The sequence below is a fragment of the Corvus hawaiiensis genome, chromosome 1 (assembly GCF_020740725.1).
Source record: "Corvus hawaiiensis isolate bCorHaw1 chromosome 1, bCorHaw1.pri.cur, whole genome shotgun sequence".
Taxonomy (NCBI): domain Eukaryota; kingdom Metazoa; phylum Chordata; class Aves; order Passeriformes; family Corvidae; genus Corvus; species Corvus hawaiiensis.
In genome coordinates, this window is record NC_063213.1 from 7,494,725 (window position 1) to 7,509,118 (window position 14,394).

General features: G+C 40.1%; 1 protein-coding gene across 5 annotated transcripts in view; it reads left to right on the forward strand.

Annotated features, from left to right (window-relative positions):
* The window catches only part of DPP6 (dipeptidyl peptidase like 6), a 544,191-nt gene that overhangs the window by 409,325 nt on the left and 120,472 nt on the right, over positions 1-14,394 (forward strand). For all 5 annotated transcript variants that reach the window (XM_048324150.1, XM_048324219.1, XM_048323990.1 and 2 more), the window contains exon 5: positions 1,116-1,190. In XM_048324150.1, coding sequence (XP_048180107.1) covers positions 1,116-1,190 — 75 coding nt within the window. The remainder of the gene's footprint in view (positions 1-1,115; positions 1,191-14,394) is intronic.

A 14,394-nucleotide genomic window follows, 5' to 3' on the forward strand; every position in this document is an offset into this window, starting at 1 on the left:
CCTCATCCTGATCTGCGCTGGGTCATCAGCGTGTTAGATGTCCCGGAGAGCTGGTGTGTGCCTCCTCCCTGGAAATGCTCGGGATCAGGTTGGATGGGGCTCTGAGCAACCTGGTCTAGGTGAAGATGTCCCTGCTCATTGCAGAGGGTTGGACAAGATGGCCTTTAAAGGTTCCTTCCAACCCAAATCATTCTATGATGGTATGACCTGTCCCCTCTGCTTTTGGCTGTTCCCTGGGCTCCCCCCACAGCACATCCAGCACATCCAGCCTCACTTGGCCTTGAGGAGGACTCTCCCCAGTGGGGTGCTCTGTCTTTCCCAAATTCCCCTTTCAATTTTTCTCTGTGGGACTCTCTCAAGGACTTACATCTAATTTGTTAGGTGAGAGGGTGAGATTTAAAAGCCAGTGGATGAGTGATGTGTTAGTGGCACCTCTCTTTGACCTTGGTGCCATCTGTGCCAGCAATGCATTATACTGAAACACATTGGGAAGGAGAATGGCTTCACTACACAAATGAAAAGTGGAGCAGAAAAAAGGTATTCCTGAGAAGTCTGAGATATCCTGGCATTTCTTCTTGTTAGCAAGATTTACAGTGCTGATTTCTGCAGAACCCAGGTCAGGGTGCACTGTATCACTGCAGCATCCCAAAGACTTTTAACTGGGGAAAATGGAATCGTTTTCCTCCGTGTTGTCTTAATTGGGGGAGGTAGTGGTGTCTGTGTTGCTAATTTGCTCCAGAAGCTATTTACTCTTTTTCATCTCCTGCACTGAATGAGAGGGAATTAATAAATTGCCATTTATCAGAATTTTCTACTAACTACTGCCTACAGCTGCCACCTCACCAGCCACTGTGCAGTAAGATTGAAAGGAAAATTCTGGGGTTTTTTTATATAGCTGCCTGCTCTGAGTCACAATGCATCTATTATTCCTCTTATGGGGGCACACAGGGGCCCACATAACATTTCTGGTGTTTGAAAAAAGATACTACATTTTCCAAGACACTCAATCTGGCAATACTCTTCATCCTTAGAGAGACGGTCATAACAATTAGTCCTAGGTGTTATTAGCTTGAAAACTGAAGAACATTTGTTTCAATATTGTGTTTATTTTTCAGGTCTCCTTAAAGGCTATCCGGTATGAAGTGTCACCTGACCGGGAATATGCTCTCTTTGCCTTTGATGTTGAACCTGTAAGTAAACAGATTTGATTTCAAAATACACAGCCAGTGGCAAACGTCACTTTTTTTTTTTTCACTTTTTATGCCAAGAAGATGATATTTTAAATTAACTGCTTCCTATGAAACAAAGCAAGAAACCCCTTCACTTAGCAATTCTGAGAGCATGTCACACTGCCATCTAGTAGAGGAGAAAGGTATAAATTAGACCGTAGAGGAAACACTGTCATTGCCGGGATTTTACAGCCTTTGGGAGGGGGATTGTAAGGACATGTCTTTGCTACAAGGATTTCTATCCCTCTTCTGAGGGTTTTTTTTTCCACAGTGCCTTTTTCAGTGACCCTATAAATTTCTTCCCCAGAACGAAAGCTACTGTCAGTGTCTCCCACAACTGAAATAATACATTAATTATGGTGTCACCATTCCCAGTGCTGCAGTTAGGGTTGAGCTATCACTTTCATTATAAATACATTTCTTCAGAGGGTTAGGTATAAATCACTCGTAAAAAATCACCATTAGGTTGCTACTAAATTCTGGATTACAGCAAATTCAAACTTCAAAAGGGAGAAGTGTAATGAGTCATTTTTAAATGATGACCAAAGAATCAAACATGGGGGAAGCAATTCTTCTGCATGACTAATATTTTTGTCTTTCTCAATTCTGTTGGTATAAGGCCTGAAATGTTTGAATGATAGCTATGCTGTACTACTTGGATGAACCATAAACCCTATATATTTTATTTCCATAATCTAGAATATCACCAATTCTTCAAAATAAAAATAATTAATTCACTAACAGCTGTAATTATTTTTCCATAATGTAAATAACTTTTCAGTTGCTAACCAAAGGAAATTTGTTGCTCCTTTAGGTAGTGGGGGTTGTGGCTCTGTTGCTCATCTGATTTCTTTGCTATCATCTTTGGAGTTATTCCTGACTTGGTGTTATAAAAGTCAGCAGAAGCATGCCTGGTTTTAGAAGGAGGGAAAATAAAACTGTATCAGAAACTTTAGGAATAATTCATAATGATTTTTCCTGGGGAAATTACTGGTGCTGTGACTTCACTTATCTGAAGCTTAGCTGAGTTCTAGACAGAGATGGATGTGGAAGTGTTAATTCTAAACATGGGGAAGACAGCCTAAGGGTCACTGAGCAAGCAAAGTCTTTCTCTCAAATTTCCCCACCTTGTGAGCCAGAGATGTTTTGTAAAATTCAGTTCTTTTAGTGTAAATCAGCCTTTGGCTGTGGAAGCCCTGTGCCAACACTGCTCAGATGCACTGTGCAAGCTGGAAGAGCCCCGAGGAGGGAGGGCTTCCTCAGCTCCTCTGAGAATAACAGAAAAACACCTTTAATGACAAAAGAAAGAAGAGAGAGAGAGTTTAATTTATGAAAAACAGTAATGAGAAATTAACTTTTTATTCTCAACCTTTATCCATTGAAAGCACTGCACACTCTGAAGGTCTGCAAGAAGCAGAATTGGGGGGGGGGCTTTTACAGTGCAGACTTTGTGCTCGGCTCTAGAGGAGTGCTTGATGTGGGCAATGTGGCAGGAGGGGCATGGGAATGGAAAGGGGTGGATGTGTTTCCTCTGCATGGGATGGGCTGGATGTGTTTCCTCTGCATCCTCCTCTCTGTATGCCAGTGCTTGCACACCTGTGGGTTTGAGGTACAGGCAGAACGCTGAGTTTGTGGTCCCTAAGATGCCTCTCTGGAGAAGAGAGAGCAGCACACAGCCAGGTGCTCCCTTCCTCACACCACATCTTCTTCCAGAAAGGAAAACCCAGGGTGGAAGGCTGAAGACATGACCTTTGGGAACATTTCAGGATGTGACAGATACTCAGTGTAAGAGAACATTGCAAATTGTTCAGGTATTCATATATAGCAAGAGGTCCTGAAGCAAAATAAAACAAAACAAAAACCCCTCTTTTTGTTCCTTTAAGATCCATGTTTATGGAGAAAACAAAGTTTGTTTTTGTTTTGTTTTGTGTTTGGTTTTGTTTTGCTTTGTTTTGAAGCATGCTAATAGAGGGGTAGTTAGGTTCAGTCTTGGTTATTGCAGCCTTAAGCCATGATGGGTGGCTCTGTGTATTAAAATGGCAATAACTGTTAAATTACTTCTTCAGCTTTCTTCTCCCTTGGTATGCAGACTGTGGCTACAAATAATTGCATGTTAGTTAGCTCTTCACATTTTCTGCATTTCAAACTGTATTCTTGGACAAAATTCAAATTACGCTGTTGTCTGCAACACAAGAAATTGATTAGCAAAGCCTTGGGCAGTTGTCCTTGTTGCAAAGTCAAAAGGAAATTTCAGGAGATGTATTGGCAGAGGACATGTCTTTAAAATTTAATTCTACAATTTCAAAAAAGGAGCTTCTTGGAATTATTGTGTACTTATTTTGTAGGTGTCACAAATTGTTTCCTATTTTTTTGGCATTTGAAAGTGGGATGTGCTGCCTTTTAATTTTTTGTGAGTATAGATGTTTTCATCATTTTTTTACACAGTACAGTTGTGCTGCTTTTACATATGTGTATAATATTTCAATATGCATAGTATGAATTAATCATTTTTCTGAATTCTGAAATGAATGGATTCAGCCTCTATGTTTAATACCAGCCAGTAATAAACATCAAATAGAAGAACACAATGTGTCACTCCAATGAAGCAGAATATTTTTAAGAAAAGTGCTACAAAGTCATTTCCTTCCAGTAACAGCTGCTTCTATACTTTTCTGTTTATTTGCACAGAAGCATCTCTGCTCACTGTTGGTCTGGGTGACAGCAGTGACACCCACGTTGGAATAACACAGTGCTGAACTGGCAGACACCTATTTTGCAAAGATACTGAGGCAGCTGATGTTTGTTTTCCTGTTGTATCACTTCATCATTTTAAAGGATAATGAATTAAAGCACGTTCCTTACAATATATTTCTCCCAGGAAGCTTGGCAGACAGCTGTGAGGTTGGTGTGGGTACACTGTGGCTAGTCTGGCTGTCACATTTCATTGTAAATGCTTTTTTTGCAGTGCTTATATTTACAGAAGTTTAATCTTTCAGGCAGCAATATTCTGGGTAAGCCTTGTGCTAATAGGGAGCTTTTCTAACCTTGAACACAGAAGATTTGTTCTTTTTCTGGAAAGGTCACAGGAAAGGCACCAGGCTTCTTTGTCTTAAAATACTCCCACAGTTTTTCTGCTGTTTGTTTTTGATTTCTTTACACTAAAACAAGGTGCAACCTGAGGACGAAACAGCAGAGAGAAATTTCTGGAAAGCACTGGGGAATAAACACCTCCATAGAGAACCTTTGACTTCAGATCATCCTTCACCAAAACAAGTGTCTGGGTCTCTGATATAGGGTTTAATAACCCCAAAACACATGGGCAAATGGAGTTTGGCCACTGCACCTCAGCAGAAGGGGTGCAGAGGCTCATGGCTGTCTCCGGTGGTGCCAGGCCAAGAACGCTCTTGCCCAGCTCCTGGCTCCACCAGCACTGGCGGGCAAGCTCTGTGCTCCCCGTGTTCCTCCTGGGGAGACACACAAGTCTCTGGGCTGGAATCACCTCTGGGGGTCTTCCTGGTCTCCAAAATGGATTTCCTAAATAACCAAGTGACAAAGCAGCCCTTAAATCCAGTGGCATATCTGTGACCGAGGTAAGAGTAAAGACGAGTCACTAAAGCCCCACGGGCTTGTGCAGCTGTCTGTGGCAGTCACTTACCAGTGGAGTTTGTGTAATGGAATAAAAGAAACAGAGGAAATTTGTGAGAAGAAAAATTATTTTTTGGAGTGACAAAGTGAGATGTTCAATAGGGAATATTTAATTGCCTTTATTATGAATCAGTGTTGTCATCATGCAAGAGAGGAACTAAACCTGCCAAGATTCTTCTTACAACTTTTTTGGGTTTTGTCTCCAATTTTACCAGCCCATTACTGTGCTTGTGCTAGTAAAGGGCAATTACACCCAGAAATCCTGGCTGATTAGCATGGACCAAACTGCAAAGACTTCTGAACAAAGTTAGGGCTCAGAGGCTGTTGCAGCTGATACAACAGATGCTGTTACCTATTTTGCAGTAAAAGAAATGTTCTTTTTTAATGCTGAAGGCTGGAAAGAATCAATCATTGTTGTAATTAGAACACACTCAATTATTATTTTTTGGACCAGCTCATGTGGTGAGTTGAGTATTTCTGTTCTCCCTGCCTGTACCTCTGACAGGAGTGATGGGACCAAAGAGAGCTCAGAAAGACCCAGACCAAACCTTAGGCTTGGTATTTAGAGTGAATGAAGTAAAAAAAACATTATTTGTAGAAAGCAACATATTACTGTTTGTTGTTGTTACTATTTTTTATTATTTCTCCAAGTCTGGTTGTTATGTGGAATGAACAGGTTTTGTGCTTATGGTACAATTACAACCTCATACTAATTTAATTAGCTGTGTAAAAATTAAAATAATATAATGCTTGTTATTTCCAAAACATTAATGGGTATAAATATTAATGAGTCCTCACAATATCCTTTTGAGCTAGGTGATAAACATTATTAAGATAAATACACCTCTGAAAATTGAACACTGTCATAGTTATCATCAGTAATACTGCTCAAACTGTAGTCATGATATTTATTGCTTAATTGAAATGGATTTACCAGGCCTAGAAAGAGGCTTACATAAATCTGTTTTCTTTCTATGGCAATAAATATATTTCAAATTTACTTTTTTCATTCTCACCCAATGTTGTTTTCAGGAACACTGAAAATGTTTAGTGATTTCACGATAAAGTGAGCACAGGTAGAATATTTGTGTCATAAACAATGCTACCTGTTTTATTGATTGTTGTTTAATTTTTGGTGTTTGTTGTAAATTATTAGTTTTTGAGGGGTCATTTTGAGGGGAAAAAAGCTTATGTTTATAGTTTTTCATATCCTCTTTTTAATGTGAATATAGTTTTGAATCCTTGTTGTTCATAAATCAGAAGGATCCTCTATTGGAAAGCTGCACAATATAAGGGCATTTTTCACTTATATCAAACGCTGGTGACTAAAATTATTTTTTCCACTGTTATTAGGATAAATAATGGATTAGGATAATGCACTTCCAAAATAAAAATCAGAAAAGGACTCAGTCCAAATACTGTTTATATTAGCTAAAATGTTTTTCTGTTATTGCATCTGTGCATGTGTGTATCTTCAGGCAGAGTATCTTCTCTTTTCTCAATTCACCAACTGTATGACTGTAGTCATTCAGTGCTTTTTTATTGAGCAGGAGTCAAGTTATTAATGAATTAGTGGAAACACGTTGGCCAGCCACTCATCAAATCTGATAATTTGCTAAGTTTTCATGAAAGCAGCATCTTCAGTTACTTCCCACAGAATAAATATTATTAATACCATTCAGCTAATCTTTAATATTTCAATGAAAGGCTCACAGTTTCATGTGTGTGCCCGTGTGGGCTTTCAGTGAGGTTGTTCTGGGGCTTCAGAGCTGAAGGTGGGGAGCACCTTTCTTTCTCCTTCTTCTAACAGAACCTCTTTTGAGTGATATTATTTTAACAGCCAAGATCAGTAGTGCAAATAACCTTGTTTCATAAAGTGCTGTTTAACCTCTTTGTGGTAGAGCAGCGGCTCTCCAGCTACATTTACATAGCTAAAGCTAAGGCCTGTGTGTCCAGAAGAGTTGTTTTAACAAGAATGTGCTAAGAACATACAAGAGGTTAATTTTGTGGGTGATAGTTTACTTTGGATTCGAAGCTGAAGCAGCAGCTATTGTTTGACAACATTTAGAGTCAATAATTTATTTTAAAAGGAGATAGTTGTGGGAATTTTTAATTATGAATCTGGTCTTTGTGAACGACAGCCTATCTTTTCCAATCTCAAACCCACCATGAACAAACTCCCTCATCTGCTGTCTTCAACAAAATAGACAAAACAGAACTTTGAAAGGCATCAGAGAAGGTTGATTCAAAAAGATTCCCACACTTCTATTTGTTTTTCTGTCTGACCTGGGGGAGGGTATCTAAGCCGGGACAGCTGCTCTTCATGGCCACCTTTCACTGAATAAACCAAAGCTGCTAATAAAGGCAACCTCAGCAGCTGGGAGGTTTTCCTACCAGTGAACTCAGCTCAGGCAGAAGTAGCAATATCCCTGTCAGACTTACCAATGTGCTGCCGTTGTTGGTATCACTAATTGTTTCAGCCTAATTAATATTTGATATCTGCAGTGGCACAGAGAGAGAGGGAAGTTTGTGGCACAGCTCTAGGGGGATTCATGGGTTTTCAAAACTCTATTACAGAGTTGTGCAAACACTGCCTTCTCAGGTGTCCCCAGCCGTGCCTTCAGCAGCAGAGCCCTTCTGATGTCAAATCTTCTCTGCTGCACATGCTCACAAAATTAAAAGTTCTTGCCATAGGAGGGTGGATACTCAGTGTAATTGAGTAAACATGTTATCAAGTGGTGAGAATATTTGTTCTTACTGCTCAGCAGTCAACACTCCATCCAATTTCTGTCACATGGTTTGTTTAGAACAGAAATTTTTGGACACAGTTACAGGCCAGTGGAGCAATAATTACTGACAAGTTTAATCCTAGAGTTTTCTTTTGAAGGAGAAACTACAGAAACTAATTTCATATTGCTAAATTTCAGGGCCAATTTTGGACTAACACAGGTGAAGAAAACAAGCCAAACCTGTTCTTTATCTGGTTTGAAGGAATCTCATGGTTAACTTGAAGTCCTGACAAAGTTCTGGCAGAAACTGTGTTTCTTTATGTAGCCTGAATGGTTCTTGGCTTTTGACAGCAATTCTTCTGCTTTGGAACAGCTTGGTTTAATGAGAAAAAAAAATAGTTTAAACAAGAAGTTAGAGGGGGGTTAGGAACTCAAGTAAATGAGCTGTAGGAATGCTATGGTAGTTAGGATCCTTGGGCCATGGGAAAATGGGTTCTTATTTAAAATTAAGGGTGTCATTGTAACTCATTAGAAACTGAAAACAAAAAAAAAGAGGTGGAATGAAAAGACAAAAGACATATCCCAAGTCTGCGTACTTTTTCTTTATCTTCCATTCTTAATAAAAGGGAAATGATAGGCACTGAGTGTCAGCAAGGAAGAAAGGCTGGGTGGGGGCTGCTTGTGTCTATTTTCCGTGGAAAATATGTTTGCACCCCTTAAATGCAAAGAATGGGTGCTCTCCTCATCCTCAGCAGGTGTTCTTGGAGGGGGATCTTCTCAACATTGAAGGAACCTGGTCTAGTAGAAGGTGTCCCTGCCCGTGGCAGGGAGGTTGGAGCTGGCTGATCTTCCAACCCAAACCATTCTATGATTTATCCTTGACAGCCACTGTGGTGACTTAGGGCCTGCAGCTCTTTCATGACCAACGGTGAAACCACAATGGATACCAGATTTTTAGCTCTGTTGCTCCCTGTTTTTGGGGGATGTCTTTCCAGGGGGAAGTTTGTGCTTCTGAAATGATGGTCTGGGTGTGTCCATAAAACACAACATGATGTGATTGCCCGAGCTGGGAAGCAAAGCTCAGCACAGCCTGCAGTCCTCCATCCCCACATTCCAGTTTTGCTGGTGCCTGCTCCCTGCATAGCAGTGGTTTTGGTAAAACTGCACCAAACCCCAATTTCTTACTGAGTCTCCATTCTCTCCATTCCAGGGACTGTTTATTCTGATTATTGCAACAAAATACTCTGCACAAAGTGCAGAGCATTAAAAACTGAGTCTGCTGACTTCAGCTGCTGAGCTTTAACTGCTTTCCTACTAAAAACAATGGATGAAAGCCTTGCTGTTCTCCTAATAATGCAGATAAATGAAGTTAGAACTAAACCTGAAGCCTCCTGATTTGAGCTGGGAGTCTTCAACAGAAATTGCACAAACACGACTGAGTGCAAAATTGTTATTTCAGACTAAGTTGGACAGCCTTGCTTATGTAGCGAAGGCCAATAAACTGTATCCTACATTTATTCACAGGCACAGATACACATCAGTAAACTGAAAAGCAAATTTCACAGTTCCAGGGAAGACTAGAAGAGCATCAAAACTCAGAAATAATTAGCCTGTCATGCAAAAGTACATAGGTGTATTATGTATCAGTATCAGCTATCAGCAGTCTTCCTCTGTAAATATTTTCTTTAGTAAATGAGGTTTGCATCAAGTAGGGAAGGAAAAATAAAAAAGCCTCAAGGCAAAACACTATGATAAAAAAATAATAAATTTTTCTTAGCTCGCATAAGGTTATATTTCTCATTCTGCCTCCTTTTCTGAGTGTATAGATGAGCTAACTTGAGCAAACTGTTAGAGATTAATGTCCTAATAAGATTCACAAAATACCTTAAAAATAAACTGCAATTTATTTTTGGATAAAGCCTTCATAAGATAATTGTGCAAGGTTTCCTAGATAGTCAAAATCAGATGGACAAGAGTAAAATAATCAGATTTCTTTCTTGTACTTCTATGGGGATCTATCGTAGTGAAACATGGGGGAACTTTGCTTTACGAGGAATTAAATAAAAACTAATAGGAAAATTATTGAAAAAAAATTAAAAATTAAAAAATAGTTAGATTCCTTGCAACGTAGAGAGGTTTCAGAATTACATTAGAGGTGAGTTCCTGCTTTTTGGCATAAATTTGCTTCCTAAGCTTTTTGGGACAATAAACATCCTGGCTTGTGCTGGATCATAATAAATATAGGTGGTTATTTTAAAATGTTAAGGAAAGAAATATATTAGGAATAGCATGCAAAATGGGAAGACAACAGTGATTTAAAAAGCTTCAGAAAGCAGAACTAGAAAGAATTTAATTCTGGTGTCTCCACAGAAGCATATGAAGCAGTCTATAATCTAATTCTCTTGATTTCCAGTCCTTTTTATTTTTTTAATTTTTAATCACTGAAATAGTAAAAAAAATATATTTAGTGCCCTCTTCTGGAAAAACAGCTCTTGCTATGCAGGGCACCCCAATGAAGTTCCTGTAATCAGAAACACAAATCTTCTCACACAAATGGTCTCCTCTTTAGCCGAGTTACATGCCTAAATCCAAGGAGTGTGTAGCTCTCTGTGTCTACCCTGAACAAGTGCCTTTTATCTCTTTAACTGCCTGCAGAACTCTGCTTTTACCAGCTCTATGTTAAAACCAATAATTAACGTTCCTCCTTGGGCAGCTAATGACCCAGATTTGAAAATGGAATCTTCTATTCTTTTTTTCTTCTATTCTCTGCTCAAAAGAAGCTCTTTTTTGAAAAGGGAGAGGAATTGTAGGGCTTTAGTCATGTCTTTAAATGCATGAATCCTCATATTCTTTTTGTGCAGGAGTGGAAGAGTGATGCTGTTGATGGCAGTGCTGCGAAGGGTTCTGCAGCAGGCAAGGAGCAGGGCAGGTTCTGTGCTCCTTCCTGTCCTCTTTGCTCTCCCCCTGCTTTCCAAAGAGATGCTCACCATCACCACAGACCATTGACCCCATGGAAGTTGCCCACAGCATCCCAAAGATAACACATAAAATGTCCGCCTGCCTTCTGTGCGATTTCAGTTTGTTTTCTTTATGTCAGAAAATAGAATTGTCTCCTCCACTGAATTAGATCTGTGTGGCCATTGAGATGCAGCTCTGTGTCTTCTGATCTCATATGGAACTGGAAAATTAATCTTTCACTGAACGGGGAGAGGATTTTTGATCAAGGTCCCTGGCATATATCTGAATATTTTCATTTCTTTCGCATCCACTTCACTGTTTAAAACTGTTGCTCTCTAATGTTTTCTGACGGTCTCATCTTTCTTGTTTCAGATTCTTTTCTTTGAGTATTCTAAAAGTGCCCTGAACCTAGGACCATCTTAAAAAATTTCAATGCCAGTGCTAACTTCTTTGTCATATTCACATTCTCAGCTGCTACAGTAGAAAAAGCAATTTTTACATGCTAAGAGTAAATTTTAATAGAAAGAACATATGCTGTGGTTCTGTAGTTGCTAATTTCTGTCTCTAAAGTGAATTATTTAAAAATGAATAAATTAATTAGATATACTAAGCATTCAGCACATTTTCATGGCTTGGTTCTCACATAATTGCTACAAAGCTTTATCATTTGCATTGTAAACTTCACAAAAAAGAGGCTTTTAGAATCTTTCCACAGTCAGTGTCTGCACAGCTCAAGAAATATCTCTTTGAAAGAAGGAGTTATACAATGTTTCATTAAAAGCAGTATTAAGCATTGATTTCTCATGCTGTCCTTCAGCTCTCAGACTTGTAACTCCAAAGGCAATGAAGGTGAGAGTCAGTCGAGTGAATGTAGATGTGAACCCTGTAAACTCCCATCTCCACCAGCTACCCCCAGCTGCCTCTATAAACAGTATAATTCAGGGTGTAAATCTGAGGCTAGAATAGATATCAAAGGCTGCTGAGAGGAACCATACCCCACACAAGCTTTTGGCACCATTGTCTGGGAAAAGGGAGTTGCTGCATGAGTTTGTAGGTGCAAAAAGGGAAAATGCTTGTAAAGAATGACTGGAGAGGCCGGTGGCAGGGACACCCCTCAAGGTAGACAGCTGCAAAGAGAGGCACTCCAAGTTGCAAAGTGCAAGAGCCTGGGAAAGTACTTTGGGAAAGGATGACTGTAAATCAGCTAACTCTAGTCTTCTGTCTGAATTGGCTTTGGGCTACTGGGCTGGATGAGCTGGAATGGTGAACTGGATGGACTTTGGGCCTGGCCCAATACAGCTATTATTATGATCCCAGATATTCCTAGAGAATCATGCTGTGCGTTTTTGTGGGTGTGTTTGTATGGATCTGAAGATGTCCTATGTATCCCAAATCCCTGGATGTGGCATAATTGCTATCTCCTTTTAAAATATTTATTTGGCCTCAGGCTACTTTTGTACTCTTAATACATAATAGCGTTTGTTCATCTTTTACTTCTTTTCTTTAGATATATTGCTCAGTGTGTTAGAATCATGACCATCTAATAGATAATTTTATTCTCATTTCCAAGTTTCTGAATAGAGGGTGGGAGAGGAACCTGGGGATTTATATATGTGATGTGAATATTGATAGAAGTTTAAAAAGATCAACAACAGAATGAGCTCATTATTCATAACCTTCATTCTTAATTCTTTATAACTTCATTGCTTCTACTTCCCAATAACCTGAGCATCAACAAGTGCACAAAGGCTGGTGTAAAAATCCTACTGAGTGCTTTGCAGCTCCCATTTTATTTACCAGTTAAAAATGGAACAGTCGTCCTTTAAGCAAGTGACTGCAAGGGCTTTGTGGTGCCAGTGAAGCGCTGTGAGGGACAGGTGGCTCGGGAGCAAAAGGAGGCTTTTGTAATTGCTTGGCAGGGCAGAGCTGTATTAGAGTGCAGCAGCAGTTGGCAGATTGGATTAACGCTCTCCGAGGGGTGAGAGCTGGCACACGAGCTGTATGTTAATACCTGTGGCCTGAGCTGCTTCTGAAGCTGCATTTGTAACGAAAAGAGCCTCCACTCCACTCCGCTGCCGTCACAAAGTCATAAATCCTCAAGGCAGCCTTGAAATTCCCTTTTGGCATTGTCAGCAGTAGAAGGCTCTCAAAAGTGTAGTTTGAAAACCAATCTTTTAATAAAGAATTATTATCATGAAACAACTGAGATAGATAATCAGTTTGTGGAAGGTGAATTAGCAGCATTACCTTACAACACAGCAGCCCATCCATTACCGTGGTGGATGTTGCCATCACACTTTATTTACGGTTGTTTTACAAACTTGAGACGACACTATTTGTAAAGGAATAACTCCTTGGCTTTGTTGTTTCAGAGACTTTTGGTTTGGTGCTTGGAAAAACAGCTTCTAATCCCAGCACAGCCTCTGTATATTTGTGGGAGAGATTTACATACTAACCATGCGTGCTGCCTGTGGTGCATGGCCCCACTGCAATCAGCTTGCGTTACAAATGCTTCCAAAATGCAAGTCCCCATGGCAGGAATGTGCTGTCCCTTCCTCATGTCACCTTGATGTGAGATTATTCTCTTAGGAAACCTCTCTGGTGTGGGTGGCAGGGCATTCACAACACTGCAGGGCTGGAGATCTGTCCTGGTTGTCCTTTAAACAACGAGGACAATGATTTAATTTTCAGTCTTAAGAGAAATTGTTAAAAGATTTGAAAAACAGGCATGCAAACACTCTTCCTGGTGATCCACTGCCTGTTGTGTTACTTCCTTCTTCCAAACCAAATGCTAAAGTTTCTTCCTTGTTCTGGAGACACCGAGCTGTGATTTCCTACGACGTTGGGTATGAGTGGAGTGATCCATACTGGTATGACTGAGAGGAGGCACGGCCCCACTGGGTCTCTCTAAGGCACTGAGAGTTTGGTGCTGGCTGTGTCACCTCACCCAGGCACAGTTACACTGCTAGATCGGGATCCTTCCCTCCTTTTTGCAAGAAAAAGGTTTGCTTCCCATAATAACTCTAATAAACTCATTCCCCAGATATATATCTTCCTGCTTTTTCCCAAATGTTAGTTTAGTTCCTCTGGAATACAGAGACAATTACAGAACAGACAACCAGTTGCCAAATTCTCGGTACATTGATTGATTCAGAGACCCCTTCTTCTCATCAGCTTTCTTGCTCAAGCCCATTTCCTCCAACTCTGCCCTCCCCTGAGCTCCCCAGACTGTGCTGGAGTGTCCCAGCAGTGCCAGAGTGCCCTTTCTGTGGCTGTGAGCACATCACACATGTGGCTGATCAGCTGGATACAGCAAATCAGGTGTTTGATGACAGCTGTGGGTTATTGGCTGCCAGCTGAACCAATGCTCAGGAAGTGCTCGTTGATAGCATTTCATTATGGGTTTTCTAATTTATTAGAGGCACGAAGAGAAATGGGCAGTGTTCCTTAGAGGGCTGTACAAGCAGGTTGACACAGCATGAGACTGTACTGGAGGTGCATTACTGGAGAAGTGATAAAATATAAAGGATAATTCAATGCAGGGACAAAAGAGAATATGCTGTCGCAGAAGAAAGCAAAATGGGTCAGTATCACAATGAATCTGAAAGGTGAGAATGTTGAAGAGACCTCAAATTATACAGCTTTATTGATTTGTTTTGTTCTTGCAAGCAATCAAGCTTCACTGAGTGCAAGGTACAAAACACCAGTATGGATTTCGGTAGTTTTTCCTTTTTTATTGCAGTGCCACAAAAGGAATAGATAGCATGATGTTGCTGAGAGAATCTAATTCCGAGCTGGTTACTATGGAGTGCCTATTAGCTATAAAATGATCA